The sequence below is a fragment of the Salmo salar genome, chromosome 11 (genome assembly GCF_965601325.2).
Source record: "Salmo salar chromosome 11, fSalSal1, whole genome shotgun sequence".
Taxonomy (NCBI): Eukaryota; Metazoa; Chordata; class Actinopteri; order Salmoniformes; family Salmonidae; genus Salmo; species Salmo salar.
The window spans coordinates 17,946,292-17,973,490 of NC_138301.1; the positions used below are offsets into that span (position 1 = coordinate 17,946,292).

Genomic DNA, 27,199 nt, shown 5'->3' on the forward strand with positions numbered 1-27,199 from the left:
CTCATTCAACCCAACAATCCCTCAGAGCTGCAAACGGCAAGACTGAGAGCCAAATAATTCCGTGAAGCCATAATACAGGGATAAAACGTCCCCATGTTGAAGGCAAGGGAGGGAGGGAGGACATTCAAACAACTTAACAACTCAACATGGCAGTGACAGGAGCAAGTGGCCCCAGTTCAGAATCCTGAGAGGAAATAATGTGCTTACAAAGACTGCCATTGGCCTACCTGAATTTATTTTAGACTGCTCCCTCCATTACTCCATCTCTCTATTTGGTTGTTGTTGTGCTAGGGGGTTGTCATAAGACAGTGTGTATTCAGGGAGGGATGTAAAGATAGAGAGAGAGAGAGAGAGAGAGAGAGAGAGAGAGAGAGAGAGAGAGAGAAAGACCCGTCTGTGCGCTTGGACAATAATTAATAGTGTTCCATCTGGGGAACTGCCTGCTCGCTTCTCTACTGACAGCGGATTCATTTATACTGCTGTTTTCCTCTTTTTCCAAAGGCTTCGTTAATTGTATTTAAAGTAGCCCTGTAAAAAAGTTGAGTAGAGAACAAGGAGTAATACAGTGTTTTGTTTTTAGCTTGCTTTCGTTTGCTTACTTGTTTTTTTAGGCTTGCGTAAGCTTGGCGAGCAGGGCACTGGCAGGTACCAATTTAAACGGCAACACATGTCAGGAACAAGCACCCCAGAACAGATAATAACACCGTCAGGGAAAAAGGGAAGAGGCTAGCACAAACGTAATGAAGGAAAAACACAGCAAAGCTTTATGCTGTCTGCTCCAAAGGGAATATATACTGTATATCTATTTTTTTTTTTACCTTAATTTAACTAGGCAAGTCAGTTAAGAACAAATTCTTGACGGCCTACCCCGGCCAAAACCAGACGACGCTGGGCCAATTGCGCGCCGCCCTATGGGACTCCCAATCACAGACGCATGTGATACAGCCAGGATTTGAACCAGGGACTGTAGTGACGCCTCTTGCACCGAGAAGCAGTGCCTTAGACCGCTGTGCCACTCAGGAGTCCTGAAAAGGTAGTGCTAGGACTGCCCATTAGCACCTTTGTGACACTGTCTCTTCTGCCTATTAAGAGTAATGTTGGAGTGTGCATGGAGCTATTGAGGCGTGGATGTGAGTGTGAAAGGGAGCGAGATGTAAAGTGTGTGTTTGAGAGAGAGGAAGAGAGAGAGACAGGGGGAGAGAGAGAACGTGAAAGAGAGAAAAACAGGGAGAGACAAACAGTGAGAGAGAGAGATAGAGAGAGAAAGAGAGAGAGGGGGGTAGATAGAGAGGGAGAGGCTGAGAGAGAAAAACATGGAGAGCGCAAGAGAGAGAGAGCGAGAGAGAGAGAGAGAGAGAGAGAGAGAGAAACAGTGAGAGAGGAGGGGAGAAACATGGAGAGAGAGCGATGTATTGTAAAAAAAATATATAAAAAAAATATATATATATATATATATATATATATAAAATAATTCTGGTGGAGTGAGTTGGTCCTTTCGGAGCAGGGGATGAGGCGAGCAAGGCAGATTGGACGCGCTCAGCAGCACAGCTTGGGCGATCTCCCTCTGTCACCCTCTCTTCCTCTGTCTCCCTCACTTCATCCATTTACAATACCTTTACATTTGAGTCATTTAGCAGACTTTCTTATGCAGAGCAACTTAGAGTAGTAAGTGCATTCATCTTAAGATAGCTAGGTGGGACAGCTACATATCTCAGTCTTGGTAAGTTAATTTTCTTCTCAATAAAGTAGCTATCAGCAAAGTCAGAGCTAGTAGGGGGAAAAAGTCAAGTTGAGAGTGTTAGTCCCTCCCTCCCTGTCAGTGACTCCATCTCCCTGCCTGCCTGTCAGGCCCTGGTGCCACGGCTCAGAGCTTAGCAAACACTCTCTGCTCTCGTCTCCATCTCACTCTCTGTCATCAGCCCAACCCTCACTCCCCCTCTCCCTCTGTCCTCTCTATCTCGATCTTATCCTGCTGCTGGGAGCTGCGAGTGCTGTGCCAGCAGTGGAGTCGGGCGGAGAGACAATGGTGCTCTCATCCGCTGAGCAGAGAGACAGAGGGCCTGGGCAGTGACAGGCCTAAAGCCCCCACCGCCACCACAGCCATCTCTCATCTCTCATCTCCCACAGTAGGGATCTAAAGCTCTGCATTCTGCCAGCAGCGGTAAAAATGATATTAGACAGACAGCATGTCCATAAAGCTCAAAGGGCATTATTATTTTTTGAGGATAGCAAAGTGGCCGAGAGGGTGGGCAGGGAGGGGGAGCAGAGGTGGGATTTAGTCTGAGACTGAGCTGCTCAAACTGCCTCTGCTGCTTTCAGCCAGGAGGATGGTAGTATAGCCAAGCAGGCTAGGGAGGCAGAGGAGGAAGAGGAGGGAGAGGAGGCAAAGAAGGGAGAGGAGGCTGAGGAGGGAGAGGAGGCTAAGGAGGGAGAGAGGAGGTTGAGGAGGGAGAGTAGGCTGAGGAGGGAGAGAGGAGGTTGAGGAGGGAGAGAGGAGGCTGAGGAGGGAGAGAGGAGGTTGAGGAGAGAGAGAGGAGGCTGAGGAGGGAGAGAGGAGGCTGAGGAGGGAGAGGAGGGAGAGGAGGCTGAGGAGGGAGAGGAGGCTGAGGAGGGAGAGAGGAGGCTGAGGAGGGAAAGGAGGCAGAGAGGAGGCTGAGGAGGCAGAAGAGGGAGAGGAGGTTGAGGGGGCAGAGAGGAGGCTGAGGAGGGAGAGGAGGCTGAGGAGGGAGAGAGGAGGCTGAGGAGGCAGAGAGGAGGCTGAGGAGGCAGAGAGGAGGTTAAGGAGGGAGAGGAGGAAGAGGAGGCTGAGGAGGGAGAGGAGGCTGAGGAGGGAGAGAGGAGGCTGAGGAGGGAGAGAGGAGGCTGAGGAGGCAGAGAGGAGGGAGAGGAGGCTGAGGAGGCAGAGAGGAGGGAGAGGAGGCTGAGGAGGCAGAGAGGACGCTGAGGAGGGAGAGGAGGGAGAGGAGGGAGAGGAGGCTGAGGAAGGAGATGAGGGAGAGCAGGCTGAGGAGGCTGAGGGGGCAGAGAGGAGGCTGAGGAGGGAGAGGGGGCTGAGGAGGCAGAGAGGAGGGAGAGGAGGCAGAGAGGAGGCTGTGGAGGGAGGCAGCCTGCCTGGGTTCATACAAGGGCTGCTGCAGCTGCTGCCTCTTGTCATCGTCCATGGACGCTGGATGCCAGGCATCTCTTTGTGTCTGTTCCAAGTTGGATCCTACTGTATCCTGTTGCTACATCCATCAATATCCTACTACCAACACACATTGTTGTCTCTCTCCCAACAACTGTTGAACCAACACATCATACGGTAATTTAGGGCTCAAGCCTGACATGACCTCTTCTAACCTGCACTGAGATATTTCAGTTGTAAATGGCAGTATTGTGTATGTAGTATTCAGCCAGGCAGGTGTTGTGTCATGGGGGAGGTACTACTATTGACAGTGGTGCTAATGATGATGTCATGGTTCACAAGCATAACTTCTTAACCCATACCGTCTCAACACATGGCTTCACACGCGCCCCACACACTGTTCTGTGCAGTTAGGGGTTCATTTTCTCCAAATTAACCTTGTCAAACTATTTCTTTTCCCAGGGGGAGAGTTGTATTACTATTGTAATTTTTCAATCAGAGATTGAGGAAAGTGTGAAATTTTAATGTGCTTGTTCTCTCTCTCTCTCTCTCTCTCTCTCTCTCTCTCCCTCTCCCTCTCCCTCTCCCTCTCTCTCTCTCTCCCTCCCTCCCTCCCTCCCTCCCTCCCTCCCTCCCTCCCTCCCTCCCTCCTATTGGGTGGGGAATAGTCCATTTGGAATCTTAAGCAGATTTCACCCCTCCCTGTAATAGGATTCTCAGCCTACCTCAGTCTGGTGTGTGGTAGGTGCAGTGCTGTGATTATCCAGTATATTTACTATATAAACTCTGCTGGGCACACACTCAGAACAATTCTGCTAGGTCAAAATTAATTACAGAAGTTGTTAAGCATACAGCAGCTGTTGTAAACAAATGCAAATACATTTTCATATCAAACAAGCCCCTTGTATCTCGGCACACAAAAATAAATCTGCCACTTGTTTACTAACAAGTTAGGCCATCATCAAGCTGTGCTGGTTAGAGTAAGATAAATTAATATTCTCCAACTAGCCCCAGAGTGCTCAGATCCTGGCCACTCCATGGCTTTAATCAACAGCTTTGCAGCTTTGTCTCTGGGTTTGTTCCATCCTTTCTCTCTCTCTCTCTCTCTCTCTCGCCATCTCTCAATCTCTCTCTCATCCCTCGGCCTCTCTTTCTTCTTGGCTGGTCTATTCTCTTTCATAGGTTGCCTCTGTTATTCTCCGTAGCCTACCCTGGTTTTTCTCTAGGACAGCTTCAGAGCGTGGGTAATTCCTTTATTTCCACTGAGCTGAACAGATCACTTTTCGTTATCAGTGGGTTTCTGCGCTCGGCACAAACTGTCTCTCTGTGGAGAACAAAGGCTTTCCACTAGTCTAACAGAGCAGGTGTTCTGCTGGGTTCCGGGTTGGATGAGGAAGAACTGCTCAGTCTGAGAGGAACTCTTCCTTGACACACCGACTGACGAAGATCACAACCATACCTAGTTGTCAGTTCTTTCATACTGCTTCAGATCATCGGTCCTATGTCCATTTCCTCCTCTGCTCTGTCAGGATTCACCTCTATCTTCTCCATCACCTCTATAGATCTGGACCACTGAAATAACTCTATGATCTGAAACAGTTAACCACCTGAGGCAACATCTAGAATGCCTTAGAGAGGTACCTAATCAGCCTTACGTTCTCTATAAAAACAGATAGCATATAAGCATATCTATGTCCTTTACTAAAACTACAAGATGCAATAGTCTCCAGTAGTTCCACTTTTCTAAAGTCTACGGCAACATGTGAACAGTAATCGTACTGTGGGCTTAACAGCAACACTTGTTTACTCCTTCATGTCATGTCTCTTCCTACTGTGGATTTAGCAACATTGTAATACACCAGAGGCCTTGTCATGACTGTAGAGTGTGGAGCTGTGGAACAGGCCATCAGGCTCAGGGCCCTGCCGGCCCCAGCAGCACGGAAACAGCAGTCATTTCCCAGCCCAGCGGAGCAGCACTCACTGACCTGACACACACAACACACAGACTCCCCCCCCCCCCCCACACACACACACACACACACACACACACACACACACACACACACACACACACACACACACACACACACACACACACACACACACAGAGACTACACACACACACACACACACACACACACACACACACACACACACACACACACACACACACACACACACACACACACACACACACACACACTCCCTGACCCGGGCGTAGGGTGACCTCCCCCTCCCTAGCTCTGCTCCAGTAGGTCCCGGCCACCTCTTCTTATTTATGAGCCATTTCACACAGCCCTGCTCCCATTAGAGAGCCAGTCTTGGCCCGTCAGACACACTAAACACTCCACACGCTAAACATCACATACACCAGTAAGACAGCCAGGGGACAGGGGGTCAGGGACTGGGGATGGGACAGAGAAGACCCCAGGGCCACCACACAAGGCCACCACCCACACGTCCCAGGAAGAGATTACACCACTCACCCAAAAAGAGCAATGTCTGAAGATCACAACCATACCTAGCTACAGCCAATGTCTGCCAACCAGGAAGTGGGTCACACTTCCTGGTTGGCAGACATTGGCTGTAGCTTCAGTGGCGTGGCAAGCTAGCGCTAGGAGTCTGCTCTGTAGGCTGTACAGCTGCTGCACCACCATTTCTTCCACTTAGCTGTAATATTACTGTATATCCTTTATCACCTTCTAGCATTACCAAATGTCAGATGAGTAGTTATTTTAGTTTCATAGGAATCATCTGGGAAATAATTACCCACTGATGTGATTTAACGATGTGCGGAAACTGATGGTTAGGCTTATTGGAGCATAATTGAACATTTCATTATTTTCCCTTCAGTTCTGTGGAGCTCTGAACAGCTAGCTGAATATTCAAGGCATAACATTTGACTGACGGATTGATTTACAAATGCATACAAGACTTTAATAGGCAGCCGTGCTCCTGTGTGACTGAAAACAAGATTATCCTGAACAGGCAACATTAAAACACTGAGGGAAGTCTCTGAATGTTAGCTGGTTTACTTTCCAGAGGCTAGAGCCTTTGTCAGGGAAGACAGACAGCAATGGGGAACACAGACACACAGATTGACATAGACACACACATAGACACACACACCTGTGACGGTGACGGAGGCGTGGCCATCCTCGCCCAATAATGGGTTGGTCAGTCTGCAGCTGTAAGTGCTATTGGGCTCCAGGGTGACAGTCAGGATACTGCGCATGCTGAACAGCCCCTCCTCATTGGCCACCAGGGAGGTGGTGACGTTGTCCGTCAGGTTGTGCCCGCCCCCGTCCTGCCACAGTACATCGGCCTCAGGGTAACCACCGTACGCCACGCAGGTCAGCGCCACCTCGTCACCCGGCCGCAGGTTGGAGTCCGGCTCCAGGGTCACCAGAGGCTTGGAATAGGGGGCTGAGGGGGGAGAAGAACAGACACACACAGAGTTTTAGCGAAGTCGCCAGAAGCTTGGAGTAGGGAGCTGAAGGGGTAGGGGGGAGCAGAGACATACAGAGTTTTAGTCAGATTATCAGCAGTGAGGGACACCCAGGGAACTGTTTGACATGATTCCCATTAAATTGTTAATTACATTTAGGGAGCTTAGCATAACATCAAGCTTAAGATCCCAGAGACATCATCTGCAGCATATCCTGGTGCTCCCTTCTGTCCTCCTTCATCTCCTCCCTGGAGAGAGCCATGGCTCTGAGCCAAGCCGCCTCACAATACAACGCAACCACCACAGCCTGGCCCGGCCCGGATGGGGGGCCTGGGGGAAATAGGCAAAGCTCCGAGAATTTGAGACTACTGTGCTCTGTACAGGGGTTTGGCAGGAGGGGGTGGGCGGTGAGGAGGTGAGGGGGGTGAAGCCTCAGCCTGGAATGAATTCACTGCTCTCCAATCCCCTGAGCTAAAACACAACCAGAGAGGCGGCGGGCAGAGAGAGGAGGCTGTATTCCCTGAGCCAATCATAACACAGCAAACAATGGGGAGGACAGGGAGGAAGAAGAAGGAGATTAAATAACTTCATGCGAGTTGCCTTTTGAAAAGTGGGCTCTCTCGCTCTCTCTCTCAGCACTAAGACGGAATGTCAGCCTGCCACTAACCTCCCTGGCTATCCATTTGACTGACAGGCAGATTTCCACAGAGACCCGTCATTTTCTCAGAGCACTGTGGGAAGGGAGCCCTATGATGTTAACTGTAAATGCCAGCTAAAAATAATACATCTATGAATGGAATGCATGAAAAGGGGCCAATTTGTCACTGTTTGAGCTACTGTGTCATTTTTTTCCCTTTTCTCTACCCAGACTAGCCAGCCAAGAGGAAAACTGTCGAACGTTAACGCTGCTTAATGCACATACATCCTTAGACAGGAAAGGACCAATTTAACAACAAAACGTGGAAATTAGTGGTGAGGGAGGGAGGGAGGGAGGAGTTCACCAACACTGTGTGTGAAATCATAAAGAATAATTCTAACTAACAGTGCACTCAGTTGTGATGATGGTCCTCTGATGGAACAACCACCTTCATCACCGAGCTGCTAGTAACAATCAGTCTTGTCAGGAACCAATAATCAAAGCCAGTGATTGATCACAACCAGAGGACCACAATCAGAAAGTCTCGACCAAACATGTTATTGTGCATCCCTGACGGAACTAAGTGTTTTATGACCAATTTCTGTGTTGTGTTAGGATCCTAAAGGCATGATTACCAAAGAAGGGCCTGTGATGTGTGACCAAATTGCCCTCTATTGGCCTCATGGGTGGAATTATTTCATAATTGATGAACACGAATAAAAAATTAAAAAAATGGAAAATCCAGGGTGTTTCTATGTTAAACGGTTTTGTTATAATTCAGTCTTCTGTGATGGACAGTCGTGGCCAAAAGTTTTGAGAATGACACAAATATTAATTTCCACAAAGTTTGCTGCTTCAGTGTCTTTAGATATTTTTGTCAGATGTTACTATGGAATACTGAAGTATAATTACAAGCATTTCATAAGTGTCAGAGGCTTTTATTGACAATTACATGAAGTTGATGCAGAGTCAATATTTGCAGTGTTGACCCTTCTTTTTCAAGACCTCTGCAATCCGCCCTGGCATGCTGTCAGTTAACTTCTGGGCCACATCCTGACTGATGGCAGCCCATTCTTGCATAATCAATGCTTGGAGTCTGTCAGAATTGGGTTTTTGTTTGTCCACCTGCCTCTTGAGGATTGACCACAAGTTCTTAATGGGATTAAGGTCTGGGGAGTTTCCTGGCCATGGACCCAAAATATCGATGTTTTGTTCCCCGAGCCACTTAGTTATCACTTTTGCGTTATGGCAAGGTGCTCCATCATGCTGGAAAAGGCATTGTTCGTCACCAAACTGTTCCTGGATGGTTGGGAGAAGTTGCTCTCGGAGGATGTGTTGGTACCATTCTTTATTCAAGGCTGTGATCTTAGGCAAAATTGTGAGTGAGCGCACTCCCATGACTGAGAAGCAACCCCACACATGAATGGTCTCAGGATGCTTTACTGTTGGCACGACACAGGACTGATGGTAGCGCTCACCTTGCCTTCTCCGGACAAGCTTTTTTCCAGATGCCCCAAACAATCGGAAAGGGGATTCATCAGAGAAAATGACTTTACCCCAGACATCAACAGTCCAATCCCTGTACTTTTTGCAGAATATCAGTCTGTCCCTGATGTTTTTCCTGGAGAGAAGTGGCTTCTTTGCTGCCCTTCTTGACACCAGGCCATCTTCCAAAAGTCATCGCCTCACTGTGCATGCAGATGCACTCACACCTGCCTGCTGCCATTCCTGAGCAAGCTCTGTACTGGTGGTGCCCCGATCCCGCAGCTGAATCAACTTTAGGAGACGGTCCTGGCGCTTGCTGGACTTTCTTGGGCGCCCTGAAGCCTTCTTCACAACAATTGAACCGCTCTCCTTGAAGTTCTTGGTGATCCGGCAGCAATATCCTTGCCTGTGAAGCCTTTTTTGTGCAAAGCAATGATGACGGCACGTGTTTCCTTGCAGGTAACCATGGTTGACAGAGGAAGAACAACGATTCCAAGCACCACCCTCCTTTTGAAGCTTCCAGTCTGTTATTCGAACTCAATCAGCATGACAGAGTGATCTCCAGCCTTGTCCTCGACAACACTTACACCTGTGTTAATGAGAGAATCACTGACATGATGTCAGCTGGTCCTTTTGTGGCAGGGCTGAAATGCAGTGAAAACGTTTTTGGGGGATTCAGTTCATTTGCATGGCAAAGAGGGACTTTGCAATTAATTGCAATTCATCTGATCACTCTTCATAACATTCTGGAGTATATGCAAATTGCCATCATACAAACTGAGGAAGCAGACTTTGTAAAAATGTATATTTGTGTCATTCTCAAAACTTTTGGCCATGACTGTATATAAAGTGTAATATTGGGATGCAAACTGAAAATGTAATCCATTTCACCTCTATATCTGACATGGTACAGGTGTCTTCTTTTTTTAAGCCCATAACCATGTGTGTGAGGTGTATACTTTGGTTTCAAAATAGATTTGTTTAAGACTACCAAGAAACACTCTGTGTGACCCTCATTTAGCCCACTGCAGTAAAAGGTTAAAGAGGGGACTTCTTGTATGTGAAGCCCTTCAGGTGTCTCCTTCTCCTCACCTCCTTCTCAACCGTATTGGAGGAGACAAACCAAGATCCTGATCCTCTGACCCTCTTCTCCAATGTATTTTGAGACAGGATTCGAGGAAAAATGTATCGAGAAAGATGTGGTAGCTGCAGGCCAAGCAGACCTATTTGTCCCTCTCTAACTTTAAGCACCAGTTGTCAGAGCAGGTCACAGATCACTGCACCTGTACATAGCCCATCTGTAAATAACTCATCCAACTACCTCATCCCCATACTGTTATATTTCTTTTGCTCCTTTGCACCCCAGTATCTCTACTTGCACATTCATCTTCTGCAAATCTATCACTCCAGTGTTTAATTGCTAAATTGTAATTATTTCACCACTATAGCCTATTTATTGCCTTACCTCCCTCATCTTACCTCATTTGCACACACTGTATATAGACTTTTATATTGTGTTATTGACTGTATGTTTGTTTATTCCATGTGTAACTCTGTGTTGTTGTTTGTGTCGCACTGCTTTGCTTTATCTTGGCCAGGTCACAGTTGTAAATGAGAGCTTGTTCTCAACTGGCCTACCTGGTTAAATAAAGGTGAAATAAAAAAAAAATGGTTCAGCTTTCCCAGTCTGAAGTCGTTATTGTAAAACATAAAAGAGAATGTGTTCTCAATGACTTACCCGGTTAAATACAGGTAATAAATTAACAGACTCACCTGCCACCTGGAGCAGTAGGGCTGCACTACCGTAGGCCTCCACCCTGACAAAGCAGGTGTAGCTACCCTCGTCGGCCACCCGGACCCCCCTCAGGAGGAGCGAGGTGTTGCCCGCGCCCAGCTGGGAGGGGTACAGGCTGGTGCGGTTGGCGTAGCGCTCTCCCTGGTCTGCCAGCTGGTCCTGGCTGGCCCAGTAGCTGTGCACGCTGCTCTTGGTGTCCGTCAGCTGCCAGAAGACACTGAGGTCAGACAGGTTGAAGGGAGAGGCGTGGCTGAAGGAACAGTTGAGGGTGGTGTCCATGCCGTACAGCGCCACCACTGGCAGCTCTGGGACCTGCACTTCTAGGACAGCTAGAAAGGAGAGAGAGGAGAGAGAGCGAGTATGTCAATAACAGCAAACATAGACCTGTGTGTTTAGCCATGTAGTGGAGAGAGATGTCTAAATAAGCTTTAGGGAGATGAATGAACTGCAATAAAAAGGTAGCTCCTAAATATCCACTTGTAGCCAGTGGTGAGTTAATAATATAGACAGTGGTCTGTCTGGTGAGAAAGAACACTCTCCATCTCTCTCCAAAGTGTACTGTCTCCCTCAACACAACACGGGGCTAAGCTGCTCAATGGTGAGTGTGATTTGTTTTGTTTTAAAGCGGAAACCCTCCTTAAGGCATCTGATCTCCACATTGCTAGTCTAGACTGGATGCTTCTCTCTCCTCTCCTCTCCTCTCCTCTCCTCTCCTCTCCTCTCCTCTCCTCTCCTCCCCTCCCATGTCCTCTCTGCAGCCAAAAGCAGGCTTTGCATAATCATTCTGGCTTAGTAGCCATCTCAGACACCACAGAGAGAGGAGGCTATAGCTAAACCATTCACAATTTATTCCTCTCTCCACTTCTACAGGTCTGGTCGTGTGATGAACATCAGGACAGAAAATGCCATTCCAACACCTGGAATCCCTGTGAATCTAGTGTGATGCATCCTATACTAGACTGCTATTCTTTATGAGAACCTCTTCTGTACTCGTGTCTTTCAGATTTAATAACAATCACACACTTCTGCATGAAATAGTTGTGATTGAGGTGTAACAATTGATTTCCCAATTATCAACAAACAACACTTTCATCCAAGTGCAATCTGTGGATGAGGACGCTCAGTCAAGGCAAAGATATTTTGGTAGACACATAGCCAAACCTCACAGGAGAGAGACCCCACATTCACCAATATTCCCCTGCTCATCTATAGGCACACTGCCACCTGCTGGATCTTCATGTAACTACAGGCCAGAGGAAAACAGGGCAAAATAGACAATTTGCCAACACCTCAACATCCAAAAATATACCATCCACCACATCCAGAAAACCATGGAAACAGAAGAACAACAAGCCCCAGTAACTAACAAACACAAGAATGTCATTCTAGGTGATGCACTGCCAACCCCAGTGAAAATCACTAAGCAGCTTTTTAATTTACTGACAACACAGTGGCGGGATGTTTTTCTATAGCCCCATGATGTGACTACACTTCCTCTGCCGTGCCACAGCACAGTCGACAATCCAATCCAGTAATCATGGCATACCATTACAGTAGCAGGATTTATTGTAGGGCTGTATGGCTGTCTACCAGACTAACGTTCTAGTAGTTTGTGTGCGTGTGTGTTTTTGTAGTGCTTTCTGGGTTAATGAATAGGCAACAGGCACTTTGGTAGGACTGGAGCGGAAGTGACGGCCCCCACAGAGGCATGCACACAGAGGAGGGAGGAGACACAGCAATTAGATCACTCCCAGAGCAGACCGGAATGACTCACTCCAATGGGTTCACAGAGGAGAGAGAGGAGGGAGGGAGGTAGGGGGAGAGAATGGGAGAGGGGAGAGATGGGGAGAGAGGGAAGAGAGGGCAGAGATGGGGAAAATGATGGAAGAGAGGGGAGAGGAAGGAGAGTGAGAGGGCAGCTTTGAGCGTGCACTTAAAGATAATATCAGGAAACAAGCCAGGAGGGGAGAGCACTGCAGCCCATCGCTAATCCCCTAACTCAGGACAGGGCCCAAGTCAGGGAAGAGATAAGTACTCATCCCTCTCTCCTTCGATCTCTTTCTCCCACCTTCTCTAACCAGTGACCCTCTTCTTGGTGCCAGTCTGGTGAGGGTGCAGCGGGACATTGGGGCAGCATGTTAACACACTGACAGACATACACAGACAGACCGAGAGCAGCAGGAGAGCACAGCGTTTCACATCCACTTCACTGCACCCAGAGGGGAGGGGTTGTTAGCTCTGACGTCATGGAAACTGTGAGTAAGCATCTGATGTCCTATTCCTTCAGAGGTGAAACACGGAGGGGGAAAACTGCTATTGTTTCTGCTTTTAACCTCTAGATATCTCCAACAAACACAACAACAGACTGTAGTATTTGTGATAACTCCTTTGGTTGAAAAAGTGTATTGTGAGAGGTGGTGTCTCCCTGTTTGAGGGAGGAGGGCTAAGGGCTCTCCCCGGCCCCTGAGAGGCGATAAAGAGATGCTCAGAGTAGAGAGTGGTGGAGGGAGGGACAGCAGGGCAGATTTACACCCTGCACTTTGTGTTTATGGGCCCGGCTCTGTTTGAGTGCCTGTGAGAGAGACAGAGCCGTGCACTTTCACAGCCGACATGAAATAAACTCATTAAAGCTCCATGAGCGCTGGCTGGCACTCTTCCCTCAGACTCCCTTCCCTCAGAGCAAAGCGCCACGCAGGCAGACACGCAGGCAGGGAGTCAGACATGGAGGGAGACAGATCGCGCGACGCGCAGACAGACAGACAGACAGACAGACAGACAGACAGACAGACAGACAGACAGACAGACAGACAGACAGACAGACAGACAGACAGACAGACAGACAGACAGACAGACAGACAGACAGACAGACAGACAGGCAGGCAGGCAGGCAGGCAGGCAGAGGCAGGCAGGCTGGGAGGAAGAGGCAGGCAGGGAGAAAGAGGCAGGGAGGGAGGCAGGCAGGCAGCAGGGAGGGAGGGAGGCAGGGAGGGAGGCAGCAGGGAGGGAGACAGGCAGGCAGGGGGGAAGGGAGGGAGGGAGGCAGGCAGCCGAGAGGGAGAGGCAGGCTGCAGGGAGGGAGGGAGGGAGGGGGAGGAGGGAGGGAGGGAGGGAGGGAGGGGCAGGCAGGCAGGCAGGCAGGTAGGTAGGCAGGGCAAGCCTGCAATGGCCCTGTCGAATATTTACATTCCCCACATCCCCTCCACTCCCGTAATCCCTGGGCGGTCTTTTCAACCCCTACCTCAACTCAACAAAACAGTGATGCTGTCACTGGGCCCTGTCTAGCCTCGTGCTAGTTCACTAGTACAGATGCAGCCTCAAGAGTAGTGATGGGGGGGAATCTATACAGATTCATATCAGGATAGTAGTGTTTTCAGCGCTTTTATTTCAAAACTATTTTTCACATGGCTCTCTCTCATCCCTCTGCAGCAGACATATGGTGAGCAATATGTTTGGACCATGGAATTATAATAAAATCACAGTATTGAATCGCAATACATATAGAATTGTGAGAATCGCAATACATATTGTATCGGCAGCTAAGTATCGAGATAATATCGTATCGTGTGGTCCCCGGCAATTCCCAGCCCTACTCGAGAGCCACCGTGAACTTGTGAGCTTAGATGAATGGTTCGCTGCACGGATATCCCTGCTAGTACATATTAGCCCCGGCTAGTGCTAAGCTAATATATACAGATGAGTGGAGCAGAGGGGCTGAGGGGCCTGCTGAGTGTGAAGCACCATGGCAGGCATGGCAGGCAGCAGGCTGACAGGGGCTGGGAGGAGAACCACAGGCTTCATACATAGGCAGCTGACAAGGTGACACAACATGACTCTTGGTAAACAAATTCCTTAGCCACAGCGGCAGTGACATCTCACCTCAGTCCTCCAGACGCACCCATGCACACGCGCACACACACACAGTCACACACGCACACAACCAGGCAAATGCAGGCACCCGCACACACACACACACACACACACACACACACACACACACACACACACACACACACACACACACACACACACACCACACACACACACACACACACACACACACACACACACACACACACACACACACACAAGCAGAGGGCATTGTTATTCAGCTCAGTCCTGGCTCCCGACAGCTCCACAGCACTGTGAGAGTCAGTCTGAGACACAGGGCATTCTGACACTACAATATCCACTGTCATAGTACTGCTACAACAGTCAGGTCCCAATCACCGTGTTCAGTGACACCCACCCACCCACACCCACACACACACACCTACACGCAGGCACGCACAAACACATTAACATCTCACTCTGCTTGCGATCACTAAAGTTGAATTCACTCAGTTCAATAGAATGTACCCCTGTATCCACATCTAGTAGAATGCAATACATAGCCTACACATTCAGTGTTGATGTTCCATTCCCGTTCAGCTGACCGTGGTCAATGGGACACAACCCTAAACAGAAATACCTAAACCTGTAATAACCGGATCCCTTTAATAACCTGGGCTGTTAAACACAAGGACTTCAATAAGACCACAGCTTCCATCTCCCTCCAGCTCCAGAAGCAATAACCCACACTGTTCAATAACCCTGGTTCATAACAGCTTCTCCAATAACAAACACAGAATAGAACTCGGCTTCAAATGAACTGTGCTTAATAACAGTGAACATCACCCACTAGGCCAATAGGCACCTTACACAGAGGTTAAATTACCCCTGGTCGATAACAGACGGCAGAGCTACCAGTAGTATTGTTCATTAGAAGACGTTAGGTACATATGTTCAGAGATATGGTAAAGTCGAACACGGCATAAAGGAACAGCCATGATAAGGGTGCACAGACATACATACACTGGAAGGCAAATTGCGGCGGTAATATTGACTTAACTAAGTAAACACACACAGGCAGTGTAGTTAGTGTTCTGTTAGTGACCTGCTTAAAAAGCTGTGGCAATAATGCCCCCATCGGGTGGTCAAAAGTACTGCAGCTCCAGACATGTTGGTCTTTGCACGAATGACCCACCTGAATATCTAACGAACAGGAAGTTCACAGATGCTTAGTGCCCTTTCACAACAGCTATTCTCTCAGTAAATGTCGTTGTTCAAATACGCCAACTAAAGCCTTTCTTTAAAGCGTTCCCAAGCCCAAAACCTTTCCAATATGCCCAGGGAACACAAATAAAATGCAACATCTGGAATACATTGAAAGATGTAGTGGTAGTTTAGACATGGTCAGCTTAACACTGCTCGGAATTATCACTCGCGACACATACAGAATCTATTCTAAAGCTGAGCCTTTCCTCCCGTCCTGCTCCTGAAAGAGAGACACAAAATGGAGGGGATTATGTAGGTCTCTGAGCCTTGAATAATGGGGTCACTCGTGACATTTACCAATTTAACACTGTCTCTCCATATCTGGGCTACAGTCATCATAGAGTGAAAGCCATCTCTGTCTGTGAGAGATATATGAGGTGCAGATAGCTAGTGGAGCAGACAGGAGCTCAGGTTGCTTATTTTCAGCAACGTAATAAATCAAGATGCACCACACTTCCTTTCTCCTGACTCTGTCTGTCTATCTCTCTTTCTCCCTCTCTCCCCCGCTCTCATTTGTTGTTTATGCTCTCCCCATCTTCTTCTCTCCACAGACAAGGCGGGCGGGTGCTTTATCAGGGGTAGCTGGTCTCATATCCCGTCAATAAGCTGTTAATGGGCTCTGACAGGCAGATAATGGGGGGCCAGTTGCAGAGGAGCTGCCTGCGCGATAAGGACAAGCCTAACCTTCCTCCACCACCTGCCTGAGAGAGAAGAGAGAGAACACAACCTGGGATGAGTATGAGGAGCGAGGCATAGGAGCAAATCCATCCCAGCAGGAGAGGGGGTGGGGTGGATTTGAGTTTGTGCAGCTTAATCCAAATGACTGGGGTTAAGGTGAGCCTATACGCTATGCATACGATTACAGAAAAGCCAAGCTAAGTTGATCAAACTATTATTGTAGGGGTGGCAAAGGTTTGGGTTCTAATCCCTCAGATAGAGGGTGTTTGACACCTGCTGGCCCTGGTAATAACCAAAGCCATGTCTGGGAGGGCAGAGCCCTTGCTCAAATCTCAGGCTGCAATTCTGTTCTGCCTTATGAATGGGTCAGGGAGCAGTGGATGTCTGCATTAATGCTGGGGGTTAAGGGGTTATTAAAGGGTCAGGGGCTGTGTGTCTGGATGGTACCTTGAGCCCGTCTCCTCCTGAGACACAGTCACCTCACTCAGGACCCTGTAACCATGGCAACACCTGGCCCCGCCTCTCCGGAGACACAGTGACCTCAGTCAGGGCCCCGTAACCGTGGCAACACCCGACCCTGCTTCTCCTGAGACATAGTGACCTCACTCAGGGCCCTGTAAATGTGGAAGCACCCGGTAACCGTGGAAACAACCTGTAGGTAACTGTCTCCTCTCTCTGTGTGTCAGGCAGGGAACCTTCTTCCTCAGCACCAAGCAATGACGCTGCTTTCCAGGCACAGATCAGAGCGGTGGTGGTGGGTCATTCATCCTGCTCATCACAGTCCACTAAACACAAAGATAACCTGCATATGGCTCCAGGCCCCAGCAGGCCCCGCTCAGCACTCCCTATGCAGAACTGCAATCTCTGCACGTTACCCACATCAATGTTTAAGCGATCCCACAAGATAGCTTTTTTAGGACTTGTTCAAATAATCATGTGGTGCTTGATGGGTAATGCACTCTGTTTAAATGGCTAGGCTACAGTGCAGAGTGAGCGGGGAGAGAGAGGGAGGGGCCAGCAGCTCAGTGCAGTAGCCAACCTGCTAGTAGACTGACTGGGCATTATGTATGCATCGCAGAGAAAGCAATCTTTGTCGAGCCTGTCCTCGATTGTTTTTAAAAGGATACTTCACTGGCCACAATCAAATTAGTAAGAACATCACTGATACGGGGTAATAACCCTAAATTGAATTTCTGCGCGGGCCAAAACGTCCCCTCTCTACAGAATCAATTGCTGTGAAGAGAAAAGGAGGACAGGGAGAGGGCATTCCTAGTTAGCAGACCTCAAAGGGTACACCAGAGATGCGGGCGTGAGCAGGATATTTACACGCTTCAGGGCCTTGCCATAATGTCTGCCGCTCTCTGACTGCCACACTAGATGTGATCTATTCAATTATGCTAATTAATTAGAATTACCTCCCAGCTCTCGTCATTAAAACTGAATCCAGGTCAGCTTGCCATTTTTGCATTTGCATGAATACAATTTCCCTTTTAACGTGGAGATGCTAAGAGCGGGCAGGTGGGAGCAAGCAGCAGCAAATGGCAGAGGCCTGGCAGGCTGGTGGCAGTGCTGACAGAACAGAGAGCATGACAACAAGCAATTAGCCAGACAGCATCCTGTTAATGCTTCTGCTTTACACTACTGGCTCTACTGCCTCTCAGCTGCTAATGCTGCTTATGGAGCCTGGATGCTAGGCCTACTTACTGTGCTGCTGCTGCTTGCCTGTTAACTTAGAGCAACCCCACTGAGAGTACTGCTACTAGTCTAGTGCATTAAAAGAACATGGAGTATACCAAACATTAGGGACACCTTGCTTCCCAATTCGTCGGGGCATGGACTCTACAAGGTGTCGAAAGCGATCCACAGGGATGCTGGCCCATGTTGACTCCAATGCTTCCCACAGTTGTATCAAGTTGTCTGGATGTCCTTTGAGTGGTGGACTATTCTTCATACACACGGGAAACTGTTGAGCGTGGAAAAACCCAGCAGCGTTGCAGTTCTTGACACAACCCGGTGCGCCTGGTACCTGCTACCGTACTCCGTTCAAATGCACTTCGATTTTATGTCATGCCCATTTACCCTCTGAATGACACATACACAATCCATGTCTCAATTGTCTCAAGACTTGAAAATCCTTCTTTAACCGGTCTCCTCCCCTTCATCTACACTGATTGAAGTGGATTATACAAGTGACATCAATAAGGGATCATACCTTTCACCTGGTCAGTTTATGTCATGTACAGTTGAAGTCAGAAGTTTACATACACCTTAGCCAAATACATTTAAAATCAGTTTTCACAATTCCTGACATTTAATCCTAGTAAACATTCCCTGTCTTAGGTCAGTTAGGATCACCACTTTATGTTAAGAATGTGAAATGTCAGAATAATAGTAGAAAGAATGATTTATTACAGCTTTTATTTCATTCATCACATTCCCAGTGGGTCAGAAGTTTACATACACTCAATTAGTATTTGGTAGCATTGCCTTTAAATTGTTTAACTTGGGTCAAACGTTTTGAGTAGCCTTCCACAAGCTTCACACAATAAGTTGGGGTGAATTTTGGCCCATTTCTCCTGACACAGCTGGTGTAACTGAGTCAGCTTTGTAGGCCTCCTTGCTCGCACATGCTTTTTCAGTTATGCCCAAAGATTTTCTATAGGATTGAGGTCAGGGCTTTGTGATGACCACTCCAATACCTTGACTTTGTTGTCCTTAAGCCATTTTGCCACAACTTTGGAAGTATGCTTGGGGTCATTGTCCATTTGGAAGACCCATTTGCGACCAAGAATTAACTTCCTGATTGATGTCTTGAGATGTTGCTTCAATATATCCACATAATTTTCCTCCCTCATGATGCCATCTATTTTGTGCAGTGCACCAGTCCCTCCTGCAGCAAAGCACCCCCACAACATGATGCTGCAACCCTGTGCTTCACGGTTGGGATGGTGTTCTTCGGCTTGCAAGCCTCCCCCTTTTTCCTCCAAACATAACGATGGTCACTATGGCCAAACAGTTCTATTTTTGTTTCATCAGACCAGAGGACATTTCTCCAAAAAGTATTATCTTAGTCCCCATGTGCAGTTGCAAACCATCGTCTGGCTTTTTTATGGCGGTTTTGGAGCAGTGGCTTCTTCCTTGCTGAGCGGCCTTTCAGGTTATGTCGATATAGGACTCGTTTTACTGTGGATATAGATATTTTTGTACCTGTTTCCTCCAGCATCTTCACAAGGTCCTTTGCTGTTGTTCTGGGATTGATTCGCACTTTTCGCACCAAAGTACGTTCATCTCTAGGAGACAGAACGCATCTCCTTCCTGAGCGGTATGACGGCTTCGTGGTCCCATGGTGTTTATACTTACGTACTATTGTTTGTACAGATGAACGTGGTACCTTCAGGCATTTGGAAGTTGCTCCCTGGGATGAACCAGAATTGTGGAGGTCTACAATTTGTTTTCTGAGGTCTTGGCTGATTCCTTTTGGTTTTCCCATGATGTCAAGTAAAGCGGCACTGAGTTTGAAGGTAGGCCTTGAAATACATCCACAGATACACCTCCAATTGACTGAAATGATGTCAATTAGCCTATCAGAAGCTTCTGAAGCCATGACATCATTTTCTGGAATTTTACAAGCTGTTTAAAGGCACAGTCAACTTGGTGTATGTAAACTTCTTACCCACTGGAATTGTGATACAGTGAATTTTAAGTGAAATATTCTGTCTGTAAACAATTGTTGGAAAAATTACTTGTGTCATGCACAAAGTAGATGTCCTAACTGACTTGCCAAAACTATAGTTTGCTAACAAGAAATTTGCGGAGTGGTTGAAAAACGAGTTTTAATGACTCCAACCTAAGTGTATGTAAACTTCCGACTTCAACTGTATACTCAGTGTATATGGATACTGAAACAAAGAAACCTGTCACCACTCTGCAGAAGACCTGACAACAGCTGTGCTAAGCAACATTTTCTTCCTTTACGCACCAGGACAATGTTACACACCAACAGTTCAGACGGGGACTCTACCTCTGTACTCTACTAGAGGTTGTCTTGGGAGAGTGCAGCGGCAATGTGGCAGCCTCAGAGTGTAATCCTGTGTGGAGATAGGGGTATTTAATGGTGCAGCACAGGAGTGACACTGATACGGTTATTTAATGGCGGAGTAGAGGAGAGACACTGTAGAAGACAAGTGGGATTAGCAAGGGCCTATAATCCTAATCAGAGACCTACTGGAGACAACAGGCCCAGAGGACCCCAGGTCTCACACACACACATACAGACACACACACACCAGTACATACACACATGCACACCCACTCACTATTTCCACATGACAGTTTGTCTCTTCAAAGCACATGACTTAGAGTATGAATTAAAACATGCTGTATAGTGTTACCTAATACTGTAAATCCTTAATTCAACAGTAAACTCCAGTAAGTAAAAAAAGCATAATCATATATTGTGAGGTAAAAACATTATTAACTACAACTTAAAGAGCTTTGCAGAATCAGTCCGAGACGCCTCCCTCCCTCCGTCCCAGCAGCCACCAAAGCCAGTAATTAGCAGGCCAGAGACCCATGAAGGCTGGAACAGTACTAGGCCCTAATGAAGCCCTGCTCCAAGCTCTCTCACTCTCAGAGTCTCTGTCTGACTGCTGACTCCAGCACACTGCCCTGAGCACTACAACAACCCTGCTGCCTAGTGCCCAGGCTACACCAACCACAACTCCCCCTTCTTACTGGAACATGAGAGGCTGACTCGCCCACCACACTCTCTGACTCACTGGAGAAAAACGACACTCTCTGCAAATCTCTTCTCAGGCAGGACCTCACCCTACTAACTACCCCAGGGCCCCATTTTAGCTCTGGCTAGAGAAGGACAAACCCAACCAATTTTCCTGTCCAAATCTAACTTTCTCCTCAGTCATAACATTCTAAATGTTCCCATTCTGTAAAGTTTTCATTGTCTTTACTTTTTGCACTGTTAAGAATATTAGTTTGGAGAGTAAGTCTCATTTGAGCTGTTGTTTTGTCTTCCTTGTAATTTCTTTGAAGGGAATGACTAAAAACCCTGTTAAAGCGTATTGTTTAGATGGCGGTGGAATTACACTTGGTGGTAGCTTTGATCTCTGGGTAATGGCGGGCCGTGGAGGGGGACAGGGGGACACCACCCACCGAGAGCTTGCACAGCAAGCAGCGTGGGCAGCAGGAGGGACAGCATGGTCTTCCTGAGGGTCTCTGTAGCGCGGGTCAGCCTCGTCAGACACAGCACTGTGGAAACAAACACAGAGACATGATCTGATTCGCTCTGGCCCAAATAATATAGATACAAAATTTCAGACAAGAAATCATCCAAAGAAAGACAGGGGAGTGCAAACAGCTACTGCTCATGTGAACTAAATCTAATGTCAACATTAAACCAGCGTGTTTGCCTTGGGAAATCCTGCAAGAGAGAGAGAAAGAGAGAGAGAGAAAGAGAGAGAGAGAGAGATAGAAAGAGAAATAAGAGAGAGAGAGAGATAGGAGAGTGAGAGAGAGGGAGAGAGAAAGGTGGAGAGAGAGAGAGATATTGTGACCTGTTGCCACAAGAAAGGTGCAACCAGTGAAGGACAAACAACATTGTAAATACAACCCATTTTTGTTTCACTTCTGTACTTCAACTATTTGCACATAATCTGACATTTGAAATGTCTTTATTCTTTTGTGAGAGTAATGTTTACTGTTAATTTGTGTTGTTTATTTCACTTTTGTTTATTATCTACTTCACTTGCTTTGGCAATGTTAACACGTTTCCCATGCTAATAAAGCCCTTAAATTGAAATTGAATTGCTAGAGAGGGAGTGATAGGGAGAGAGATAGAGGGAGAGAGAGTAAGAGAGAGGAGAGAGAGGAGGGGGGAAGAGAGTTAGAGAGCTGTACACAGTACAAGGCATTTCTTTCAGGCCATTAGAGCTGAGTGAAGGGAACTTCCATTCTGACAGGAAACAGCCCAGTCATTCGCCTAGTGGCCTCAGGACGCCCACCCGTGGGAAAACATTAGATGTAGTGAACTCTTTTGACTCCTACCACACAAAACTGTCTCGTCTGCCACCACTCTCTCGGTGGGAGACTGCAGAGACACTGTGTGTGTGTGTGTGTGTCAGGGTTTCCGTTAGCCGGTAAAGCCGGCTTTTGGACCTTTTTTTTTTTTTTTTTAAGCCCGAAAAATAAAATTGGCCCCCAGCTTCATTAGCACGTCACACACCACTTTGCAATGAGCTGGAGGCAGTATGCATTTTGAAAACATATAGTACTTAATTGTTTGAAACCTGAATGTTTTACTACTTATTATGAGGCATGTTTTACCTTGCTTCAAAGTAGCCTAGGCAATTATTGTATAAAGACTTCCATATGCCATTGAAACCAGTAGCCTATTTCTCTCATGTTTTATTGGTTATCAACTTTCTTTCATCGTCCGGTAGCCAAGAGCACATTCGCGTGTAGCCTACTGCCTTGTGCGTATTGCTGAGTTAATAATGTTAAGAAATAATAGTTTATCAACATTTTAAGCTAAACATTCTGATCTGCTGCATCAGATTCATTGCTTTTTAAAGTTGTGTTATGTCGCCTAGGCATAGCCTACTGGTTGTATCGTTCCACAACTGTCCCAGAGTCTGTTTGGGCTATTTCTTTCTGGACAAACTGACCAATAGAATAGGTCAACTTTTCTACTCTGGGGGATAGTAGATTGACATATGCTCATAGGAAGTGTGTCCTTAAGGCTGGAGGAAGCTTTCCCTAAGTAAACTGAATTGCCAAAATTATATAGGCTAATTAGCCTACTCCTGTCTATACATAAATACATAAAATCATTCAAAATTGGTAAGTAAAGCATGATTTCGCCACAGAAGATCATTAGCTTCCCCTAGCCGTAAATAAGTTGTAGGTTACTTTTAAATCGCATTGCCTACAGTCGGAAGGAAAGGCATCACAGTTTGGAATGCAAATGGCTATTGCTGTAAAGAGAAGACAATGAAAATACTCAAATTTGTCTTTTCATAATTTGTCTTTTCACTACTTAATAAATCCTCTTAAGGATCGGAGCTTTTTTTCAATTTTCGCCGAAAATGACATACCAAAATCTCACTGCCTGTAGCTCTGGACTTGAAGCAAGGATATGCATATTCTTGATACCATTTGAATGGAAACACTTTGAAGTTTGTGGAAATGTACAATTATTGTTGGATAATATAACACATTTGATCTGGTAAAAGATAATACAAACAAAAAAAACACGTGGTGTCTTTTTTTATTTTTTATTTATCATCTTTGAAATGCAAGAGAAAGGCCATAATACAATATTGCAGTTTAGGCGCAATTTATGTTTTGGCCACTAGATGGCAGCAGTGTATGTGCAAAGTTTCAGATTGATCCAGTGAAGTGTTGCAATAGTCTGCCCAAATGTGCCGAATTGGTGAATTGATACATTTTCAAGTACATAACTATAGAGAACATACAACAATTATATGGTAATACAAAATGTAAGTTTACACACCCAGGAATGTCATACATGATGGATCATTAGCTTATACACTAAATTTCACACATTTGATGGCCAGGCGGGCCAGAGACAGCAGGGGTTCAAACTGTAGAATCCAGTTCCTACATTTGTATATAAAACTTAATTTTATCAAACAAAACTATGCTACATTTTATCTCTGGGACCCTCAGTATGACAAATCAGAGCAAGATAACTGAATGTAAGTACATTATTTCCCTTTGAGGTGAATGTATCAAACCATTTGCTGTGATAAAAGTTTTTTGTTGTTGTGCACTCTCCTCAAACAATAGCATGGTATTTTTTCACTGTAATAGCTACTGCAAATTGGACAGTGCAGTTAGATTAACAAGGATTTGAGCTCTCTGCCCATATAAGACATGTCTATGTCCTGGGGAATGTTGTTGTTACTTACAACGTCATGCTAATCACATTAGTGTATGTTAGCTCAACCGTCCCTGAATAGGGACACCGATCCCGTAGTTAACATTTTGTTTTTGGACATTAATTTCCTCCTACAGTTTAGATGGACGTCACATTCTATTTGTGTCTCCCATTCTCATAGGCCCATTATATGGACAACGTCGCTTTTATTGTTCTGTTTGTCAGCAAAGTAGACTACCCTGTAATTTGACATGTTAAAAAACATTCTGCTAATGTCTCCAGTCATATACTTAAAAGTGTAGAAGAAATGCATAAAATGTGTGTTTGCAAAGAAAGAAGAAACGTATTTGATACAGCCTATAGCCCACGCCTCTACGCTATGCGCGCACAGTCATGATTGACCGGCCTTTTTTGCAAACAGTGATTGAGTTATATTATTAGACAAAATTATGACTATCCAATCTAGAGGTCGACCAATTAATTGGAATGGCCGATTAATTAGGGCTGATTTGAAGTTTTCATAACAATCGGTAATCGGTATTTTTGGCCACCAATTTGCCTTTTCTTTTTCTTTTTTTTTACACCTTTATTTAACTAGGCAAATCAGATTAAGAACAAATTCTTATTTTCAATGACGGCCTAGGGACGGGGGTTAACTGCCTTGTTCAGGGGGGATTGGGGGATTCGTTTTTGCAACCTTCTGGTTACTAGTCCAACGCTCTAACCACCTGCCTTACATTGCACTCCACGAGGAGCCTGCATGACAAGCTGACTACCTGTTACGCGAGGGCAGCAAGAAGCCAAGGTAAGTTGCTAGCTAGCATTAAACTTATCTTATAAAAAACTATCAATCTTAACATAATCCCTACAACACATGGTTGATGATATTACTAGTTCATCTAACGTGTCCTGCGTTGCATATAATCGATGCGGTGCCTGTTAATTTCTCATCGAATCATAGCCTACTTCAACAAACGGGTGATGATTTAACAAGTGCATTTGCGAAAAAAGCACTGTCGTTGCACCAATGTACCTAACCATAAACATCAATGCCTTTCTTTAAAATCAATACACAACAGTATATTTTCAAACCTGCATATTTAGTTAATATTGCCTGCTAACATGAAATTGTGTCACTGCTCTTGCGTTCATTGCCTGGCGTCGTTGCGAACTAATTTGCCTGAATTTTACGTAATTATGACATACCATTGAAGGTTGTGCAATGTAACAGGAATATTTAGACTTAGGGATGCCACCCGTTAGATAAAATACGGACCGGTTCCGTATTTCACTGAAAGAAAAAAACGTTTTGTTTTCGAGATGATAGTTTCCGGATTCGACCATATTAATGACCTAAGGCTCGTATTTCTGTGTGTTTATTATATTATAATTAAGTTTATGATTTGATAGAGCAGTCTGACTGAGCGATGGTAGGCACCAGCAGGCTCGTAAGCATTCATTCATACAGCACTTTCGTGCGTTTTGACAGCAGCTCTTTGCAATGCATTGCGCTGTTTATGACTTCAAGCCTGTCAACTCCCAAGATTAGGCTGGTGTAACCGATGTGAAATGGCTAGCTAGTTAGCGGGTGCGCGCTAATAGCGTTTCAAACGTCACTCGCTCTGAGACTTGGGAGTGGTTGTTCCCCTTGCTCTGCATGGGTAACGCTGCTTCGAGGGTGGCTGTCGTCGATGTGTTCCTGGTTCGAGCCCAGGTAGGAGCGAGGAGAGGGACGGAAGCTATACTGTTACACTGGCAATACTAAAGTGCCTATAAGAACATCCAATAGACAAAGGTAAATGAAATTCAAATGGTATAGAGAGAAATAGTCCTATAATTCCTATAATAACTACAACCTAAAACTTCTTACCTGGGAATATTGAAGACTCATGTTAAAAGGAACCACCAGCTTTCATATGTTCCCATGTTCTGAGCAAGGCACTTAAACGTTAGCTTTCTTACAAGGCACACATTGCACTTTTACTTTCTTCTCCAACACTTTGTTTTGCATTATTTAAACCAAATTGAACATGTTTCATTATTTATTTGAGGCTAAATTGATTTTATTGATGTATTATATTAAGTTAAAATAAGTGTTCATTCAGTATTGTTGTAATTGTCATTATTACAAATAAATAAAAAATAAAAATACATTTAAAAAATGGCCGATTAATCGGTATCGGTTTTTTTGGTCCTCCAATAATCGGTATTGGCGTTGAAAAATCATAATCGGTCGACCTGTAACGGGTGTCGTGTGTGGAGGACCAAGACGCAACAGGAAAATGTATACTCATCTTATTTTTAATTATTGAAGAAGGTGAAACAAAACAAGTATACAATATGAAAACGACACTGACAGTTCCGTCAGGTGAAGAACACAAAACAGAATACAACTACCCACAAAGGGACAGGTGAAAACAATCTCCCTAAGTATGACTCTCAATCAGAAACAACGATGTACAGCTGTTCCTGATTGAGAGCCACACCAGGCCAACAAAGAAATACACAACCTAGAATCCTAGAATACCAAAGCAAGAACATACACCAAAAACCCCAGAACACATAAATACAACACCCCTCTACATACACATAGCCCCCGAACCACATAAAACAAATACCCCCTGCCCCGTCCTGACCAAACTACAATAACAAATAACCCCTATTACTGGTCAGGACGTGACAGACCTCTAATCCAATCTACTCATCACATTTCGAATAGTAAACTATCTTACATAAGTTTGCATGGAATGCTTTATGGTGAAAATTTGCTTCCCCAAACTTGAAACTCATGCGCCGACTATGCATAGGCTTGTGTTATGGCGGTTCGTTACTCGTGTTGTTGGCTGAGGAAAAGTACATGTGGACAGTAATTCTAACATCTTCAAAGCGTGCGATAGAAGGACACACGTCATTGCATCCTCGACTTGCATGTTCTGTTAAGATTAAATTCCGTAATCTAAATGTGATTTGTGTCATTCTGACCACCGTGGGTGGACGCCCTAATCAGGTTTAACATCAAATGC

General features: G+C 46.0%; 1 protein-coding gene across 1 annotated transcript in view; it reads right to left on the bottom strand.

Annotated features, from left to right (window-relative positions):
• The window catches only part of LOC106562141 (CD276 antigen), a 79,552-nt gene that overhangs the window by 47,825 nt on the left and 4,528 nt on the right, over nt 1-27,199 (bottom strand). The window contains exons 2-4 of the mRNA XM_014126786.2: nt 21,431-21,526; nt 10,468-10,818; nt 6,254-6,550 (exon numbers count right to left, since the gene is read on the bottom strand). Of these exons, the coding sequence (XP_013982261.2) occupies nt 6,254-6,550; nt 10,468-10,818; nt 21,431-21,476 (694 nt within the window). The 5' untranslated portion in view covers nt 21,477-21,526. The remainder of the gene's footprint in view (nt 1-6,253; nt 6,551-10,467; nt 10,819-21,430; nt 21,527-27,199) is intronic.